The sequence below is a fragment of the Octopus bimaculoides genome, chromosome 7 (assembly GCF_001194135.2).
Source record: "Octopus bimaculoides isolate UCB-OBI-ISO-001 chromosome 7, ASM119413v2, whole genome shotgun sequence".
NCBI lineage: Eukaryota > Metazoa > Mollusca > Cephalopoda > Octopoda > Octopodidae > Octopus > Octopus bimaculoides.
Window position 1 is genome coordinate 30,206,734 of NC_068987.1, and position 19,844 is coordinate 30,226,577.

Consider the following 19,844-nt stretch of genomic DNA (forward strand, 5'->3'; position numbering starts at 1 on the left):
TGGGAAGGGGCAGGCCCAGGAGGACGTGGGAAGGGGCAGGCCCAGGAGGACGTGGGAAGGGGCAGGCCCAGGAGGACGTGGGACGGGGCAGGCCGAGGACGGCGTGGGACGGGGCAGGCCGAGGACGACGTGGGACGGGGTTGTGAAGCGTGATCGTCGAACATTTGGCCTCATGGAGGCAATGACTAGTGACTGAGACCTTTGGCAATACACCATGGTTTAGAAGGCTCATCAATCCAAGTGAAATCATAGTTGTAACTGATGCTGGTATCATGTGACCGGCACCCATGCCTGTAGCATGTAAAAAAACACCTTTTGAGTATTGGGCCTCACAGAGGCAATGTAGCTGATGCCGTTGTCACATGACTAGCACCCGTGCTGGTGGCATGTAAAATGCACTTTTCAAGCATTGGGCCTCATGGTGACAATGACAAATGATTGAAACCTTTGGCAACATGCCATGCTTGAGTAGAAGACCCATCAAGCCAAGTGAAATCATAGTTGTGGCAGATACTGGTGTCATGCCACTGCCACCTGTGCCAGCAGCACGTAGAAGCACCCATTACACTCTTGGAGTGGTTGGCATTAGGAAGGGCATCCAGCTGTAGAAATCAAGCCAAATCAAACTGGAGTCTGGTGTAGCCTCTCGGCTTACCAGCTCTGGTCAAACTATCCAACCCATGCCAGCATGGACAATGGATATTAAATAAGGATGAAGGGATGTGATTTGAGGGAGATTCGGCTGTTATTTCCTGCTGGTTGAGTGAACAAAAGGCTCGGAAGAAATGCTTAGTTAATGTATCTGCATATTTCAATCTCTTAAAGTAGGTTAGTTACAGATGTGATGGAAAATTTTGGCATCAAAAAGTTATCAAAACAGCTATCTTAGACTGTTTTTTTAAAATTTTTCTTTTACTCTCCCCATTGCTGCCCTCTTGCAGAGGCCTCTGTTTGTAGGCAGCTGGATTGTGCTTGATTGAATGCCAAATATTTTTTCATATTTCTTTAGGAATTATAGATGATATAAAGGAAACTTTTCTCATTTAAATCTGATTTTAAAAATACAAAACACCTTTTTGTCTTGAATATTGATTCGGATGTGTGTATGTTTACATTTGATATATGTGTGTGTGTATGTATATATATATATATATATATATATATATATATATGCACGCACGCACGCACGCATGTATGCATATAAATGAAACATTGAGATGCTAAAATATTGTCTGCAATTTTAAATTCTGTTTTGGAGATCCAGGGCCGGTTGAGCATTCATTAAGATCAATTTAATTAAGTTTGTTTGTTCATCTGTAATGAAAGAATTTGACTTTTAAAAAGTTACTTCAACCATGTGTAGTATTCCTAAACACACGAGCTTAAATCTGTTGCTTTTAGAATAAATTTGCTTTAACAGATTCAGTATCTCTTTTTATAATTACATCTGAATTTAAGTGTGGTGTGTTGCAAATTACATATACAGTTCTATAGTTAAGAGATGAGGAATTATGTACATTATTTACATTTGACGAATATTTGTCCTCATCTTGTTTGTTGTTAACACAACATTTTGGCTGATATACCTTCCAGCCTTGATCAGGTGTCTTGGGAAAATTTCGAACCTGGGTTCTCATTCCTAAGGTATTTTTCGATGTTATTATTAGGAATGAGAACCCAAATTCGAAATTTTCCCAAGACACCTGATCAAGGCTGGAAGGTATATCAGCCGAAATGTTGTGTTAACAAACAAGATGAGGACAAATATCCGTCAAATGTAAATAATGTAAAGTACATATAGTTTAATATTTCTAATTTACAATTTTTCTCTCTTATGTTTGTGTATTCAGCACCATATTTTGGTGAATGCACTCTTTTAGATTATACTTTTCTATTTTGAGTTGTCACAATTGAGGATATCTAGAATGTACTAATGTGAGAAATTATCTTCTGATTTCCTCTCTTATTCCTGAATTTTTATGAATTCAATTCAGAATTGTACTGGAAACATTCAAATTAGTCTGTGGAACTAACTTTATGATGATGTAAGAAGGGGAAAACCTTGTCACTCTTACATCAACAACTTGATTGTAGAGACACTGGTCTGGAATGTATCTAGGACCTCAAGGCAGTGATGTGGGACCAAGAAGTGCAGCAGGTGGACTTTGTTGCTGTGGCCCAGGTTGGAACCTGGCCATAAGATAAGATTAATGAAGTGAGAATGGTGTATCCAGGACCCTATAAGTGTGGAGTTCAACTCTTCTCTAATAAACCCCACCCCCACAAAAAAAAAAAAAAGAAAGCTCCAGCTTTCTTGAAGTTTGAGTTCTCTCCCTACTAGGTCTGAAAACAGTCTTTGTTCCACCTTGCCAAATTTAAGTTGGAGGCTTTAATTGCATCACCTCATTTTAAAGACATTTTTAGTTGTCTGCATTGCTTTTGCTTACTTTGGTTAACCATTGTTTAATAATGCTTGCCTCAGCTTAATAGGAGTGTAGTCTCAATTATGTTTACACCCCACCATACCAAGTTACCACTTCTATGTAAATATTTAGTGCTGTCTTAAGGTGAAACTGCATCTTTGGATTTGCTTATGCCACATTTTGATTCCTTCCTGTCACTTCTTTCAAATGCAGTTAGCATTCTAAAGTAAAAACAGAACATTTATTTTTACTGTGGATGTGAAACATATGTTGCAAGTGAAGGGTGTAAACTGCCTCAACTATCCTTATAGTAGTAAGTGGTATTGATTCCATTTCTGGGGCATGATATCTTTGTTGTTGTACCTAATACCAGGTATCACTTTGGGTATGGTTTAATTAAAATATCAAACTGTTTTCATTTCCTGCTAATTCTGTGATGGTTTTAGAAACTTCCCTTAGCAGCAGCTGATTTTCATCTTCAACAATGATTTTGGATCACATTTGAAACTGTGCAGTTTATTTATAAACTAGAATACCCACCCCATAACTATATTAATAGTATAATGTAGGAAAATGAATTGGTTTACTTTGGATTCTTGAAAGAGGTCTTACATGATCAAATTAACAGGAATTTTAATTAGCTCATTAATAAAGATAAGTATGAGTTTTGATAATTTGCAGTGTTGTAGCATATCTCATTGTTTTGGTTTCAAACCTTGTTGGGGCCCACTTTGCTTGCCCACTCAGAGCAGCTGTCTGCACTTGCTTTCATAAAGATAAAGTTTGTAGTAAGAATATAAACTGGTTTTACTTTTACCTTTTTTGGTTTGTAGTTAATACAAAGGTTGGCTTGAAAGTTCATAGGCTGACTAAGATCCTCTCATGGAATGTGACCAAATGAGGTTTATTTTTCAACATAGTCTCCCTTGCAATCTACACACTTCTTCCATCGGTGTTACTGTGCCTGGATCCCATTGGTGAACAATTTGATAAAAAAAAAGTTACCAGTAGCAGACATGACATTGTCATCACTGTGATGCTGATTCCCGGCCAAGCGTTGTTCATGTTGGGGAACATGATAGTCAGATGGGGCTAAATCAGGAAAATAGAGAAGGTGATCAGCCAGTTGAAAGCCATAGTCATGTACAGCAGCCATTAAAACCTAGGTCTTGTGTGCTAGAGCATTGTCCTGATGAAACAAGACTCCTTTCAACAGTTTTCCTGAGTGTTTGGTACTGATGACCTTTTGTTACTGCTTCAACAAGTTGGTATAGTAGTCTCCATTGATGGTGTGGCCCTTTTGAATAAACACAATGCCTTTTGCATCCTGCAAAACTGAGACCATCACCTTCCCTGCAGATGAAATGTCTTTGGCCTTCTTTAGAGCAGGTGAGGAGGAGTGTTTCCATTGCATGGATTGTCTCTTTGTCTCTGGCTCAAAGTGATAAGGCCAACACTCACCCTGGGTTAGGAAACGTTCAAGGAAACCAGCTGGATCTTCCTCAAACAATGTCAAATTTTCCCATGATGTGATCAACTTAGTGCACTTTTGATTTGGTGAAAGAAGATGTGGCACCTACTGAGCAGAAACATTTGTCATGCCAGGTTCACTGTGCAGAATATTCTCAACTCTCTCACAGGATATTCTAATAGCATTGGCTATTCGATATATAGTCAGTTGCCTACCATTCATCATGATGTAGTAAATGTGATCAATGTTTTCCTTTGTGGTGGCAGTTGCAGGACATCCAGACTTTAGGTCATCTTCAAAACTCTCCTTTCCTCTCCTAAATTTAGCTACCCACTTTCTTGCACTGTTGATAAAGCTGGAGTATCATCCCCTAATGTAGCAACCATGTCAGCATGAATGTCCTTGGTGGCTAAATCCTTTTTCTGCAGCTATTTGATAACACCATGATGCCAAATTTTGTCCTGCTACTAATTACTTTTGAGGTTATCTTTGAACAGTCAGATGTGAATTTACCTAGAAGAAACAATGCAGTTTTCAAGAAGAGTAGAAATTAATGCATGCAAGATTTCACAGCTCTAGTATCACACCTTCATAGTCAGTCTATAAACTGTATTTACCTCAATAAAACATATCTCAAGGGTTAATGTGCTGATGTAATATTCTCATAGTCAGTTCAAATCTTGTTGCTTTATCCATTGTTATGTCCCTGGCAATAATTTTTCTTTGTGTAAATATGCCTAAGAAACTATTACCACTCCTAATACCAGCTGTTTTAGAATAACATAATACTATATTGATGCTGTTGTTTATATCCTGTCTGTTCTTCTCAATCAGATCATTCATACAAAGCATTCAGTTAAAATTTCTATGCATGACCATCCTCTGGGCCTCTTTCTAAAGAGGGTGGCAGTTAGAGAATTTTAGCTGTTACATAGAAGAGGTCTTGGCTTATATTAAAAAGAAGCATAACCATTAGATGTAGTGCAATATATTTTATTTAAGAAATGCTTTAGTTTAAATACAGAACTTCTGGGTCAGTTTTGCTTAGCTCCTTTAGGTTCAAGGCACATATAGAGATGAATAATAACTGTGTTTTGACTTCATTACATACTTTCCAGACAACTTTGAAAACCAAGTTATTCTACCATAATAACAGTTGTTAGCTGGTAGGTAATAGAGTTGATGTCAGTAACAAAAAAAAAAAAAAAAAGAAACAAACAGACACTTAATTCTGTTCATTACAGCTTGGTCTAATGAAGTACCATATGGAAATAAAACTTCAATGCTGCAAGTGACAAGAACACTGTATAATTAACAATGTTTACTGTGTGACGATGAAATTCTTTCATGGACTGACTTCCTGTTCAGTCAGTTCAAATCATCTGCTGTGTTTCTAACTTTAGAAAACCTCTTTATTAATAAGTTATTTAGTCTTGGGTCAGCTTTGTTTGAACTACCCTAGGGTCAAGGACATTTCAGCTGTGATCATACCAATTTTAAGGGCATGATTTGTAGGTGCTTTGGTTGTCATTTATATCAGGTCTAGCAATCTCTCATAAGCTCCTTTATTCAAGTGATCATTGAAACTTTAATAATAAATTGGGTATTTTGTGGAATCTCTTTAAGATGAATTCTTTTTTTTTTAATTTTTTTCTTTTTAAACCTTTGTCAGAAGTTACATTTTTCAGGACCTTCAAAATGGAAGAAAGGAAGTGGTTAAGAGACATGGGTTGAATATTTGCTAGTAAATGGACTGCTAAAATCCAGGTGGTTATGTTAAAGCAGACAGTGAAGTCTACCACTGTTATTTAAGCTTCACTGGTAACAGTTAAAAGAGTTAAGGAAATAATTTGCACAAAATTGGGCTAATATAGTTATTTAAAAATATCAATGGCTGTGAAAAGAAGGGATAGACAGGAAATAAACATCAGACGGAACATGGTCTGTGAATATAGAAGATAGCGAAAATTGTTTTACAAAGCTTGAAGTGAATAGTTAAGACAGTTTAAGTTAACGATAACATATTTAGTTAGATATAAAAGATTGTTTGTAGGAAATGGACTACTTTTTTAAAGACTTCATCCAAAAAGGAAAAATGGTGCCTGAGACTATTTTTCAGGGCTTCTCAGACTCGTAAGTGGCAATTAATGTCAGACTTATTGTCAGATTAATGTCAGATTTATTCTGAATGCATGCAACTCCACTAAAGATGCTATGACCCTTGTAGTTAAAGTAAATGACAGATTGTCTTATCATCTCTAAAACGGGAATGGCTCCTTTTGTGGGACAACTACACAGTTTCTATCTTCCAAATGCCACTCACAAAGCATTGGTCAACCTGAAGCTATGGTAGTAGACATTTGTCAAAGGTGCCGCTCAGTGAGGTTGAACTCAAACTCTTAGTTGTGAAGTGAATTTCTTAACCACAAATCCACATGCTTCTGTCTAAAATATTTTGTTAGATTTTTAGATCAAAGTGAATCCATTTTATGCATGGAACAGCTGTAACAATAATAAATGTTGACTTTTGATTCAGCAGTGTTAGACAGAGAAAGAGTGTGTTATATGATCAGTTTTATGCTTGTCTATTAAATTAGTCTATTTTTTCAGAAAATCATTTAACATTTATGAGAGCATCATATTCATCATTATCTGTTTTTCAAATTACAATTGGTTTTTCAATACTGTTCAACATCCCATTCAAGTTTATATGGTATTATTATTATTATTCCTACCTCACTTGAAACATATCTGTCTACCCACCAAAAAATTAGATAATGTTTTAGTTAGTTTGTTTGTTTTGTTCATTACTACAGTATTCAGTTTATTTCAGAAATTACTGAAGTTAGAAAGAACAAAATTGTTTATCAGTGATTATACTAAAAATAAATAAATAAATAATTGGATTTTAAAAAAAAATTGCTTAAAAGCAAATTATATATGGAAATGTGGAGGCGCAATGGCCCAGTGGTTAGGGCAGTGGACTAGTGGTCATAGGATCGCAGTTTTGATTCCCAGACCAGGCGTTGTGTGTGTTTATTGAGCGAGAACACCTAAAGCTCCACAAGGCTCCGGCAGGGGATGGTGGCGAACCCTGCTGTACTCTTCCACCACAACTTTCTCTCACTCTTACTTCCTGTTTCTGTTGTGCCTGTAATTCAAAGGGTCAGCCTTGTCACACTGTGTCATGCTGAATATCCCCTGAGAACTACGTTCAGGGTACACGTGTCTGTGGAGTGCTCAGCCACTTGCACGTTAATTTCACGAGCAGGCTGTTCTGTTGAACTGAAACCCTCGACATCATAAGCGACGGAGTGCCAACAACAATATATGGAAATGCTGAGCAATGTACAGATTATGAGAAATGGAATGCAGCAACAAATGTTATAAAGCTACCTTAGATACTGTTTTCTATAAAGATGGTAGTTGACAAGAAAGCTTCATGATTGCTTGACCTGCAAGAAATACCAACCAGGTCTCTTTCAAATCACACCATAAATGGACACAATGGATAACATTGTCCTAGAGACTGTTATGGTCAGATGGTCATGGTTGACTTCCATTTTAGGTTTATTCAGTGTTGGTATAGGCTGAAACAAAAATGATAGCCATCACTTGTGAGTATAGTTTGGTAACATTTACTGTTCTTTCACTATTTATCTTAGCTATCTATGTAGTCATGAGCAGACACAATCACCCTCTTGGCCCTCCCAAGTCCAGGATTTGACAGTTGGTGGAGAGTAGGGGATGAGGCCTACATCAGCACTCAGGTGGAATCATTTTCAGCCGAGTAAACGGGAGCACTGTGAAATGAAGTACCTTGCTCGAGGGGGACAACTTGCTGTCCAGTCTGTGAATCAAACCCTTCATTTTATGTTTGTGAGCCCAACTCTGTAATCTCTAGACCCAACAGCTATATGAAACACTGACAATATATCAAAAGAAGAATTTTCTATTTTCTTTGGTTTGGTGTTTTTGTTAATATTTTATCAAATATTTCTTCTGAATAAACAGAATGGCAGTGATCGGAACTGTACATTAAACCTATTTCCTGAATCAGTGTAAATGTTATTTATTTATATTATTTTCTATGTTTGAGATGATATAAGATTTCTCTCCATATCTAACCTCATAATACTCTCAGCAGTCAAAAAAGTAAACCCAGCATGTTTCAAACCTGAAATTCTCTTTAAAATGTTACAACTTTAAAAGTGAGTAATGCTGAGAATCACTTGTTATCAGAAAATAGATCTGTTGTGGTTTCTGTCTTGAATTGCTATTTGTCCTACATACTTCATATTTTCATTTTAAATATTATGTTATCTGTCAGACTGATTGATTGATGCCTTTTGGTTATGGAAATCTAGATGATATTTAACTGTAAGGAATTTGCCTCCCTTTAATGTTTTTCATATGAATCCCAAAAGTTGATTTTAAACTTGATAAGTTGTAAATTTTGAGTTCAAGTTGTGTGAGATTTTTTTTTTATTAAAATTCTTGCTTTTTTGGTAGTATTTATTTATTTATTGTATAGTTAAGGGGAGAAGTACAGTGCCTCTTACCATGCCTTTTTAAGAAAGGCCTCTGAAACTGGGAGAAGAGGGAAAATATTCATAAATGGGAGACCTTGTCCAGGTGCTTGCAACTGAGTAAACACTCCAAAAGATACTAAAGGGTCAAACAGTAGTGTTAAACCAAACAATGGATTTGGCTTAGGCGTAGAAGTGGCTGTGTGGTAAGTAACTTGCTTGGTTCAGTCCCACTGCGTGGCACCTTGGACAAGTGTCTTCTACTATAGCCTCGGGCCGACCAAAGCCTTGTGAGTGGATTTGGTAGACGTAAACTGAAAGAAGCCCGTCGTATAAATGTGCATATATATATATATGTATGTGTGTGTATATGTTTGTTCCCCCAACATCACTTGACAACCGATGCTGGTGTGTTTTTGTCCCTGTAACTTAGCGGTTCGGCAAAAGAGACCGATAGAATAAGTACTAGGCTTACAAAGAATAAGTCCTGGGGTCGATTTGCTCGACTAAAGGCGGTGCTCCAGCATGGCCACAGTCAAATGACTGAAACAAGTAAAAGAGTAAAAGACTACTACTACTACTACTACTACTACTACTACTACTACTACTACTATTATTTAATTTTAAGTATATGTAAAGTTATATCATTCTGCATGTGTTTGTGTTATAATAATCATGAGGAAATTTGCAGGAAAATGCTTATACAAGATGGAATTTTTTTGTAAATTTTATTTCGGGATTTTCCTTTCTAGGATCCATTGTGAAAAGTTGTGAGATTGCTTCACGACATGCGTTGGTACGTTTTCTGGATTGTTTTGTACCCTGTTCTGTACATTCAGAAAGGCTACTCATGTCAAGGAGCATATTTCATTAACTTACAATGACCATTAAAAAAAAAAAATAAAATCATAACATTCGCTATTTGTGTTCATTTCATTCACAACAGGCAGTTTTATTTTTTTATTGGCCTCAATATCTGCAACAATATCTGGGATTAATTTATCTTTTGGTCTTGAAGAGAAGGATCTAGTCTTTTGGATGTGCTAAGAATGTGCTTTACCTGGAGTGGTTCTTAATGTCAAAATGAAACCTCAGGAAACCTGAAATTTTATGCTAGGTGAGACAGAAAGAACTCAGTTAATATATGCCACAATGGTGTAGTCTGATAAGCTACGCAGCCATGCCTGCACTGGAAATTGAATATAATCTCTAGAATTTGAGAATGATTGGTGGTCTTTAGTAAAATTAAGCAAATGCCAGAGTTATAATACTGTATTGTGAGCAGTTTCAGGCAGTCTTCATGCTTTCAAACTTTAGATATTTCCTTTCATATATTTCTGTTTTTATAACCTTTTTGTTTCTGATGTCCATAATGTTTTGCCTACAGATTGGTGAGTTAGGGTTCTCATGTTACCTCAGTTTACATATCTCTGATTTACTTCATAAAAACAACAAAGCTTAAAAGAAAACAAGTTTCCATAAAATCTATATCTGAATTATTTTTGTAAAGGCATATTTTGTGTTTTAGTTTCTGACCACTTCTAGGTCTACATCTGGATTAATTTTGTAAAGATGTAATTTAATTTCTAACCACTACTAGGTCTACATTTTCCTGTGTGTCCTGTTTTTTTTTTTTGGACAACTATGTAAAGACTCCATCATTGACTCATGAAGTAAATTATTTCAATGTTTTTTTTTTTTCGCCCGATATAACTGCTGTATTTATTGCTTTGTGATTAATTTTACTGATTCATATTTTGTTTTCCTTCCAGAATTCGGCCTCAATGTGGCCGAGAAAGGATTGATATGTGCCAAATTTGCACCGATGTTATCTATGCGGAATCTCAGCTTATCTTGGGAAAAGATAAGGCATTTACATTTGACTATGTATTTGACAGAGATACAGTTCAGAAGGATGTTTATGAAACTTGTGTACAAATGCTAGTTGAAGGGTAAGTCCTGTTTTTCTTTTCTCCATTTCCAAGTAAAAAGAAGAAAAAAAAATGGAACAGTAAACTTTCCAAACATTTTTGGAGTTGAGGTTTCATTGGTATGAATTTTTCTCCTTTTACTAGGAAGTGTTTTTTAATGCATTATGTAAATAAAAAGAGAGCACAAAAAATAAGTTTGATACATTGTAATGAATACCACTTAATTAGTTGCATAATGAGTAAGTAATTGGGGGTGGTGGTCGGGATTTTTGCTAACTGTTTACAAAATGGAAGAAAACATCTTCCTCCACTTCCCTCTAGTTTTAGATGATGAAAACATAATGTTTATCATCATCTTCTGCCCAAATAAAGGTGGGGGAGAATACATGTTCTTACAGAATTGTGCTTCACCATCAGCATTTAATGTCTGTTTTCCATGCTGGCATGGGTCAGCTGGCTTGTCAGGAACTGGCAAGCCAGGGGTAGCACCAGGTTCCATAGTCTGTTTTGGCTTGGTTTCTATGGCTGGATGCCCTTCCTAATTCCAACCATTCTTCTAACTTGCATTTAAATGGAAGACTTGATTAGACTTGCTAAGAATCGGCAGATCTAATCTTTAGAGATGTGAGAACATCAATGTTAATATTTTTAAGATAGAATTAAAGCCAGGAATTTGTGGATAGAGATTAGTTCAGATAAATTGACCTCAATATTTAACTGGTACTTTATTTTGACCTCAAAGAGATAATAAGCAAAGTTGACTTGAAAAGGAAATGAGTTCAGAATGCAAAGAACTGTAACAAATACTATCAGTAATTTTTACTGGTTTGGCTCTTTATGTCCTGTATTTGAATCCCGAGTTAACTTTATCTTTTGTCCTTCCAGGGTTCAGTAGATTTATTAAAAAGAGTACCAGTCAAATACTGGGGTTAGTTTAGTCAACTAGCTCTCCCATTCTCAAATTCCAGGCCTTGTATCTGCATTAGAAACATTGTTTGTAGTTTGGAGGATTGGCAGTCATTAGAACATTGTTCAAAATGCTTTACATTATTTGTTTCAGCTTGTTTTAAGTTCAAATCCCACTGAAGTCCACTTCACCTTTGGGGTTGATGAAATAAGTACCAGTCAGGTACTAGAACGAATGTATTGACTAATCTCTATCCTCAAATTCCTGGCATTGCATTCGTTTTAGAAACATATCATTCTCACATCTCCAAAGATCATATTTGTTAATTCCTAGCAGTTCTCACCAAGTTTTCAATTTAGATACAGTTAAGCTTCCTAGTGCAAAGACGTGTATTCTCCCCACCTCCGTATTTGGTCAGAATATGAAGCAAACATTGTGAGATGTGTTAAATATGTAAAATGAGGTCAAGCGAAAGAGTTTGTGCCAACAAGTTAATAGCTTCTAGCAATGTCTATAGGAATTTTTTTTATGTATTTAATGATGGGAATTTTCCCCTGTTTTGTTTTACTTTCTTTTTCACTTTTCAAGTCAAACATATTGTTGCTGCTCTAGAATTCCATTTATGTTTAGTTATTGAATATTGTAAAGTTATCTTGAATGAAAATTGTGGGTTGCCTTTCATGGCAATGTTTTCTCTTGCTCTAGTCATTTCCTATCAACACCCATACCTCATTTGTAACATTGTCTCATCTACCGTTGTTCTCACTGCCTTTGTTTGCCACTCCAACATTCACTCTTATCTACTTAGGATCACCTCCATTCCATCACCATACATCTGTCAGTCTCCCTTACACTCTTGTAACCTTTACCCACCCATTCCCACTTATCTCTCTCCTTCAATCCTCCCCTCTCTACTGCATTCAGCTGCTCATTGCTCTTTCTGTATTGCCAGTCATCACTTCCTTTCCCCCTGGGCCACTTCTATTGACATCTATTCCTCATTCTTATCACCTTCCCTCCTATTTATACTTACCACCCTTGTTCACCATTTACTAAATTCACTCTCCCCTTACTCTTGCAACATTTACCCATCCTTACTTCCTCATCTTCTAACTCCACACTTTCTTCTGTTCACCTTCTTGTACTCTGAGGGTATATTCCAACCTCTTGTCACCCCTCCTGTCTGTCTCTCTCTGTCTCTCTCTCTCTCTGTCTCTCTCTCTCTCTCTCTCTCTCTCTCTCTCTCTCTCTCTCTCTCTCTATCTCTCTCTCTCCAGCTCCATTTCAATTACTCCTATCTCCTCTATAACTACAAATCTGTTCCTGTCCCTTCCATCATACTTTAACTTCCTAACAACTTGCATAAAGCCATTTCCATCTCTATTATACTCTCATTTTGTGAAGGGAGCCCCTTAAATCTTTTAAGTTGCATGGTAACTTCACTAGTGCTGGTGCAACAAAATGGAGCCAGTGCTCTCTGCAAAATAGTTACCAATAGGAAGAATATTCGATCATTGAAACCATGCCAGATCTGAGCCACTAGTGCAATTCATGTTCCTCTGACCTGTTGGATCCTGTCACTATCCAACTTGTAACAGCATGGAAAGTGAATGTGAAATGATGACGATTGTTTGTTAAAATAGGTTTATTTATTAAAAGTAAGTTTAAAAAGAAAAATGGATCATTAACATCCAGGGTGGAGGTGAATCTATTTATAGTGAAAAAATACAAATTTATCTTGAAAATGAAGAGGACTTCAAGTTTCGTCTAATGACTTTTTCAACCTCAAAAATTTGAGGTCTCAGTGAACTTGATAAATATTCCCACATGTATGTAATCTTTATCGTCATGTATGTATATGTATATCTTTAGATGAAAAGTTGGGAAAGTAGTATAAGTGAAAGATGTAGGATATTCTCTCCATAACAGCTATATTGATGGATACTGTTTATCTGACCAGTCATTGTTCTTAGGAAGATGTAGGTTGACTGTCAGTTGTCACATGAGGAAATTGTTTTTTAAAACTATTATGTAAATCTAACATTCTTTCTAAAAATATTTGCCAAGTGTTTGGAATGAGTCCAATCTCATAACTGTTTTATTTTCACTTACTGTTTAGTTCCAGAGTTCTGACCACACTGATCTCTGATCAAAAGCATGCTAGCCATGACTGCTCCATCTTTTTTTTTTTTGTTTCTCAGAACCGCTAAATATAGGATCACATCCAATGTTTTCATTTGAGATTGTGGTTTGATGTGATTTAAAGGAAATTTGGTTGCCATTTCACAGTCGTATACACATTTAAAATGAATATGAACACTGGCATTTTAATCTAAAGTTGTTTCACATGCATATATTCGATTTAGATGCTATTTCTAGTATGTTGAATAGCTGCATTGAGGCTTCCTCAGTTGTTGACATGCTTTCTACAAATTGTTGGTCCTCCTCTTGTCACAAAAAAAAAAAAAAAAAAACTTAAAATTTTCTCCTAAATGGAAACGAAGCATAAATATATCATTGGTTGAAATTTGAATTTACTCTTTGTCTAATCCTTGCTGGCCTGAATTGAACTGCAATTTCCTGGAACTACTTTCCTACTTATATTTTGTTTATAAGCATCAACCTAGAACATGATGAATGCCATTAACTTCAATTTGGGAAGACTTTATGAACTCTGTTATCAATGCTTATGTAGGATGTTTACATAAAATAAAGTAAACAAAATTTAGTACTCTAACTTTATTGCATGTGTATAAAATCAGATATAAAATTAAAGAAAGTCTGCTTACTACCAGATTAGTAATTTATTTTTTGAAAAAGTAAAAATTACTAAAACTATGATTGGAATGTTTGAATATGCAAATAGATTGGATTGGGAATAGATAACTATGGGTAAATTGAAAAAAATAGGGAAATGTATGTAAACACGTGGTATAGTTTTAAAAACAGGTTTATAAATCAATATTACAATGTATTGGTGAGTAAATACAAAGTATATATAGTATAGGAGTAAGAATTGAGATGATTGCTATATATATTATGCATTTACCTATGTTGACACTAAATGATGTATGAAAAGCTGTGTAAATATATAACATTCTTCAGTGTGGTTGAACGAGTATGGATGACAAAAATCCAGCTAAAGCTTGGGAGATTGACATAAATTTTTCAGAATGCATCCACTATTGAGGGACTGTTGTGTAAGACTTTTTGGTTTTTCATTCTTGATGATGCTTTGTACAGACAAATATTTGTCCACCTTACACAATAAGGCATACCTTGGTGTAATGAGGTCAGGTTTTGTAAACAAACCGAAGTGAGGAGGGGGAGCACGACCAAATTTAATGGGAAAGCAAATTGTCTTGGTTGACTTTTGAGAGAAAACATCTGTGGGCACACATGATTGTGGACACCAACGTGCAGTGTGCACGTGTCAAGGCATGAAATGAATTATCAAGAGCTGTGTAGTAAATACTGGTGCTATTATGTTGTTCAAAAAGCCAGAGTAAACCAACCCTCGAAGTCTGTTATTGCTTTCTTCATAGAGTGGCTCTAATTGGTTCTATTTGCTCTTTGTTCAGGTGTCAGTGTCATTCCCTTCGCCTTGTTTTTATCTCTTCATTAGCCAATCTTCTTAAAACTGCCAAGAGAATTGTCCTAAAATTGTTGCCTTCATGAATGATATCTCCAGACCATCAAAGCTTGGCCCTGAAATATTTGATTTGATATTTGGAGAGATAATTATTTATAAGACCTGATCAGTCCCTTAAGGATTGAATGTGGAGCTATTACAAATCCAGATTTTTCAGTCATACTGGAACATGACAAAAACTATAGCATTACATACCTTGAATTTATTAGAAAGATGAATGTCTTTCTGTGACGGGACTTTGTAGAGTCAACTTGGCACTTGATTTGCATTTAGGTCCTACCTGCAATCCTGTCTTTCAAAGCATTTTGCTGATAGTAATGTTTGCTACTGTGGGATGCAGTGTGCTGATTGTTTGGTAAAACACATTTGATCCTTTATGGTACTTCATAACAATTCTTAAAATGGTTTTTCAGGATGCCAGAGTTAATGGAAGTAGTATTTCAGGAGTATTTCTCTTCATAATTTTTGCAGCAAGATGCATCAAACAATATACAGTAGGCCATCCATTATGAAAAATATTGGGGTACATATATGGCCTTGTTTGACCCCTCAGAAGATTCAACATCTAAGCATCTTTTTGTTGGTATGCAGAAGAATTGTACATCCGAATTTGTTTGCCATCTTCCTGGAACTTTCTGTTGTGTCAAATATCTTAGTGCCACCAATGAAACCAGAGTGGTTCATGGTCTGCTCGCGCGTGCGTGCGTGCGTGCGTGTGTGTGCGCGCGCGTGTGTGTGTGCGCGTGGGTGTAAAGGTTGCCATTGGTTTCATGTTAAGAAAAATATCTTAATATCTTGACAATTTTTCAAGCTGGTCACATAGGAATGATGTTTGTCTGAGCACGCATTCTTGTTGTTTGGCATTTACGTATATTCATGTTTTAATCACCAGTCTTGCAGAAAGGACCTTACCTCATGGCCTTCACAACCCTCTCAAGACTTGTGAGATTGACTGATATTTTTCTTGCATAACCTTCAAGTCGATGGCTGAGGAAAAGCAAGAGCAGGGATGGATTTTGTAAAGGTTGACATCCTCGTCAGGAAGCACTAGATAAATGGTTTGCACAAGGCTTCAGTGGGGGTGAAAATATGGGTAAGAAGAGATGAGTAATTAGGTGGGTTTAAGTGAATTGACATGAAATCTTTTGGAGGAGCACAGGCAATTGTAGAGGTGTTAAAAAAGATAGTGATCAGACATTAGATTTGAAGTTCAGAGGTTGCAGTATGCTGAGGGATGAGTTAATGCCAATCAGATGTGATTTAAGATTTATGTGTGTATATATATATATATATATATATAGGAAAATGAAGAATAAGGCAGAATGCTAAACTGGAAGCATATTTTAATAAAGATTTCTAACCGGCTTTCATTGCGAAGCAAATTTTCAAGAAGGAGAATGAAAATGTTTTTTACAAAGAAGTACAAAATGAAGAAAATAATATATAAAAAAAATTAATATATAAAAAATAAATATACCGATACATTATATTGTCTTTGAGCTTTTGAAATTCATTGGTAGTCCATGTATAAATGGTTGGAAAAATAAGGATGCATGAGAGTTGTGTTAGGTTTAAAAAAAGGGTTAAAAGTTTGTGTTAAGCAGGAAGTGTGGTGTCAAAACAGGAAGTGTGTGTAAGGGGAGACAAATGTTTTTAGTTGGAGTTATGAACTCTTTTTCAACAGGAAGTTTGTCTGTTCTTCCTGTTGAAAAAGAGTTCATAACTCCAACTAAAAACATTTGTCTCCCCTTACACACACTTCCTGTTTTGACACCACACTTCCTGCTTAACACAAACTTTTAACATTTTTTTAAAACCTAACACAACTCTCAATTCTCATGCATCCTTATTTTTCTAATCATGAACTACCATTGAACTTCAAAAGCTCAGACAATATAATGTATCGGTATATTTATTTTTTTATATATTAATTTTTTTTATATATTATTTTCATTTTGTACTTCTTTGTAAAAAAAGCATTTTCATTCTCCTTCTTGAAAATTTGCTTCGCAATGAAAGCTGGTAAGAAATCTTTATTAAAATATGCTGCCAGTTTAGCATTCTGCCTTATTCTTCATTTTCCTATTATTTCTCCACGTGCGGTTAACACAACCCCACTATTTACTGACACACACATATATATATATATATATATATATGTATGTATGTATATGTGACTGTAATAGTTCATTATAGGTCTTGCATGGGATCCACAATGGAGTTCTGTTAATAACAAGGAAATATTTCATGATAATATCTTTCTTTCTCATGACAAACAAACAAATTCTTCTTTTGAACTGTATATATTGAGTCTGTCCATATCATGTTCAAGAATTTTCTGGATTATCATTTGCTGTCTATACTTTCTTTTTGTAACTATCTACTTACTTGTCTACTTGTGTTTCTTTTTATTATAGATTACTATCTTTTATAATAAATTACTAACTGTACTTGTGTTTCTTTTTATAATAAACTATCTTCGTATTTGGAAGCTTTTCTCATTCTAATTATGATTTTAGAATATTTCCTTTCTTGCTAATAACTTAATCTTTTAGCTAATTCATCATCTTCATCATTTAACAGCTTCTTTACATGTTGGATTGGGCTGGCCAGGGCATCACTATCTGAGTCGGTTCTTATTTGGATTAACTGCCATCTTAGATCTGTTGGTAATCACTCCTCATTTGAAATTCATCCATAGTAAGGATTTAATACTAATTGTTTGTTAAGTAATGGCTGGTCAAATTCTTATAGAAAGTTTAAATGTCAGTTAAAGTAGCATTATTGTCTGCTAATATCAACTTTATCTTTTGATTGTTGTTTCTGATTGCAGCTATAGGAGCAGTTATAACTGTATAGTTAATTCATTTTGCAATTATGAGTTTAGTCCCACAATGTGGGTCTATGGATTCCTATCTCATTAGGAGTAAGTTTATCACTCAAGAACAGCTAGCTCATTGACCAAAAATTTTGGATTACTTGAGCAATACACTGAATCTGTGACATGGTTTAGCACCATTACTTGGTTCTTGGGTGTCTTTATCAGAGTCCCATTCTGTTGAAATCATTCAGGCCAGGTCTCCTGTCTGAGGACAACTAGGTATCGAGTTTCCTGCTGCAGTAATGTGTATAGAGGGTTCTTTTTTTCCATTTTATGGAAGGAGGCTAAAAGAAAAAGTCATGAATGCTATTCTTCCTATCTATCAAAATGTTACCAAACAAGACAAGAATGAGACAAAATTAGGTTGTTTTTTTTTTAATCAGAAACATTACTTCTTGTTTGACCCAACAACTGAAAAAATAGAGATTACTTGTGGTCCATCAAGCAGATAAGTTATATTTAATTTCCAGTGATGTTGATATTGTCCCAGATATTAGCTGCCCTCTACTGTAATGTTCTTGTGATTCATGTAATGCTAGTAGAGGGCATACTACATGTCACATTATTAGATAACACTGTAGTGTAGCAAGGGACATACAGCTTGTGACAATGATTGACATTAACATAATCATGTCAGTTGGGGGCTACATATCTCAATGACATAATAATTGTTTAGTATTAAGACGCATCACATGCACAATAATGAATGATAATATTGTGGTGCTAGTAGGAGACGTATCATAATGGTAGATATAATGTAATTTCTAATTGTGTAGTGTGGCTGTACTAACTACATGTCATTGTGGATTAGAAGAAATATATAATAATCTTGTTTTTGTAGGTTTTAGTCAGCTTTTTCTTCCGAAAATAATTTTTGCTTTTATTGTTTTAAATCTGTATTTATTGCTTTACACTGGTTGTCAGTTCCTTTTTATATTTTATGTGACTTCTATTTCTCTGTGTGGTGTTCTTGTTAACGTAAGTTGGTTTAGTTCTTAGTTGAGTAGTTGATCTTTTGAAGTTAATATCAAATGAAAATTATCTGAATAGATCTTAACTATGGAGTTGGAACTAAAGTGCATCATCATTTCTTTAATCACCTATTACTATCAACATCTTACTATAAACTGTTTATTTACTTTCCCTTCTGTAATCAATAGTGTTGACACATTATACCTGTATAAAGTTACAAAATGTAGTACCTGAAGGTGACTCAGGGAAGATTATGTACGAGTCTACAAAGGTGACAGTGTCTATAAACTTTTCACATCTAACTTATATTAAAATATAGTGTAATTGAAAGCTGATATTGATATCTTTCCTGTCTTTGTAATGTTCTAGATAATGACAAATAAATCCTTTATGTCCTTGCTTCTTGTCCAACAATGCTGGTTTCCTATATCGTTTCATGATTTAACAGTTTATGAGAAATTTAATTCTCCCAAGTTGGCATAGGCTTCTGAATGAATAGTGTGTGTGTGTAAAACGACCATGATACACAATAGTAACTAACATATGAGTCTACTTTGGAGGTTTTGATTAATCTTGAAACAACCTCAAATTGAATGCTGACCTAATAAAAAATGTTCTCTGTATATTCATGCACACAATGTGAGGGGTCCCACTACACAGCACCTAGGATAATTTTCTATGATAGCCCAAGGCCAAACAATGCTGTGGGAGAGAATTTGGTAGACGGGAACAGCTGTAAGCTTGTCATGTGTGTGTCTGCCAATGTGCATATGATTATATTCCATACGGTTTCTGCTTAAGCCAAGCAGTGGTTATTTTGGTACTGTGTGCTACTGGACTTGAAGTTTCACATCACCAAATAGTCTCTGTTGACAAAATCTATGAAATGCTGCATGATTTCTTGGTAGACTGCTGTGTTGGTTGTTACCCTGAACAAACATAGTGGTCAAATACCTGCATATGACATGCAACTCTAAACCATCAATCTCTGTATGTTTGCAAGAGTTTGACCTGAGACTTCAAACAGTTGGGATTCTGTTCTTCTCTTGCCCTCCTTCAAATATATATATACATATAT

General features: G+C 35.5%; 1 protein-coding gene across 6 annotated transcripts in view; it reads left to right on the forward strand.

The window, feature by feature from the left end:
* LOC106873190 (kinesin-like protein KIF21A) overlaps positions 1-19,844 on the forward strand; it is a 212,552-nt gene that overhangs the window by 49,802 nt on the left and 142,906 nt on the right. For all 6 annotated transcript variants that reach the window (XM_052969487.1, XM_052969488.1, XM_052969483.1 and 3 more), the window contains exon 2: positions 10,196-10,375. In XM_052969487.1, coding sequence (XP_052825447.1) covers positions 10,196-10,375 — 180 coding nt within the window. The remainder of the gene's footprint in view (positions 1-10,195; positions 10,376-19,844) is intronic.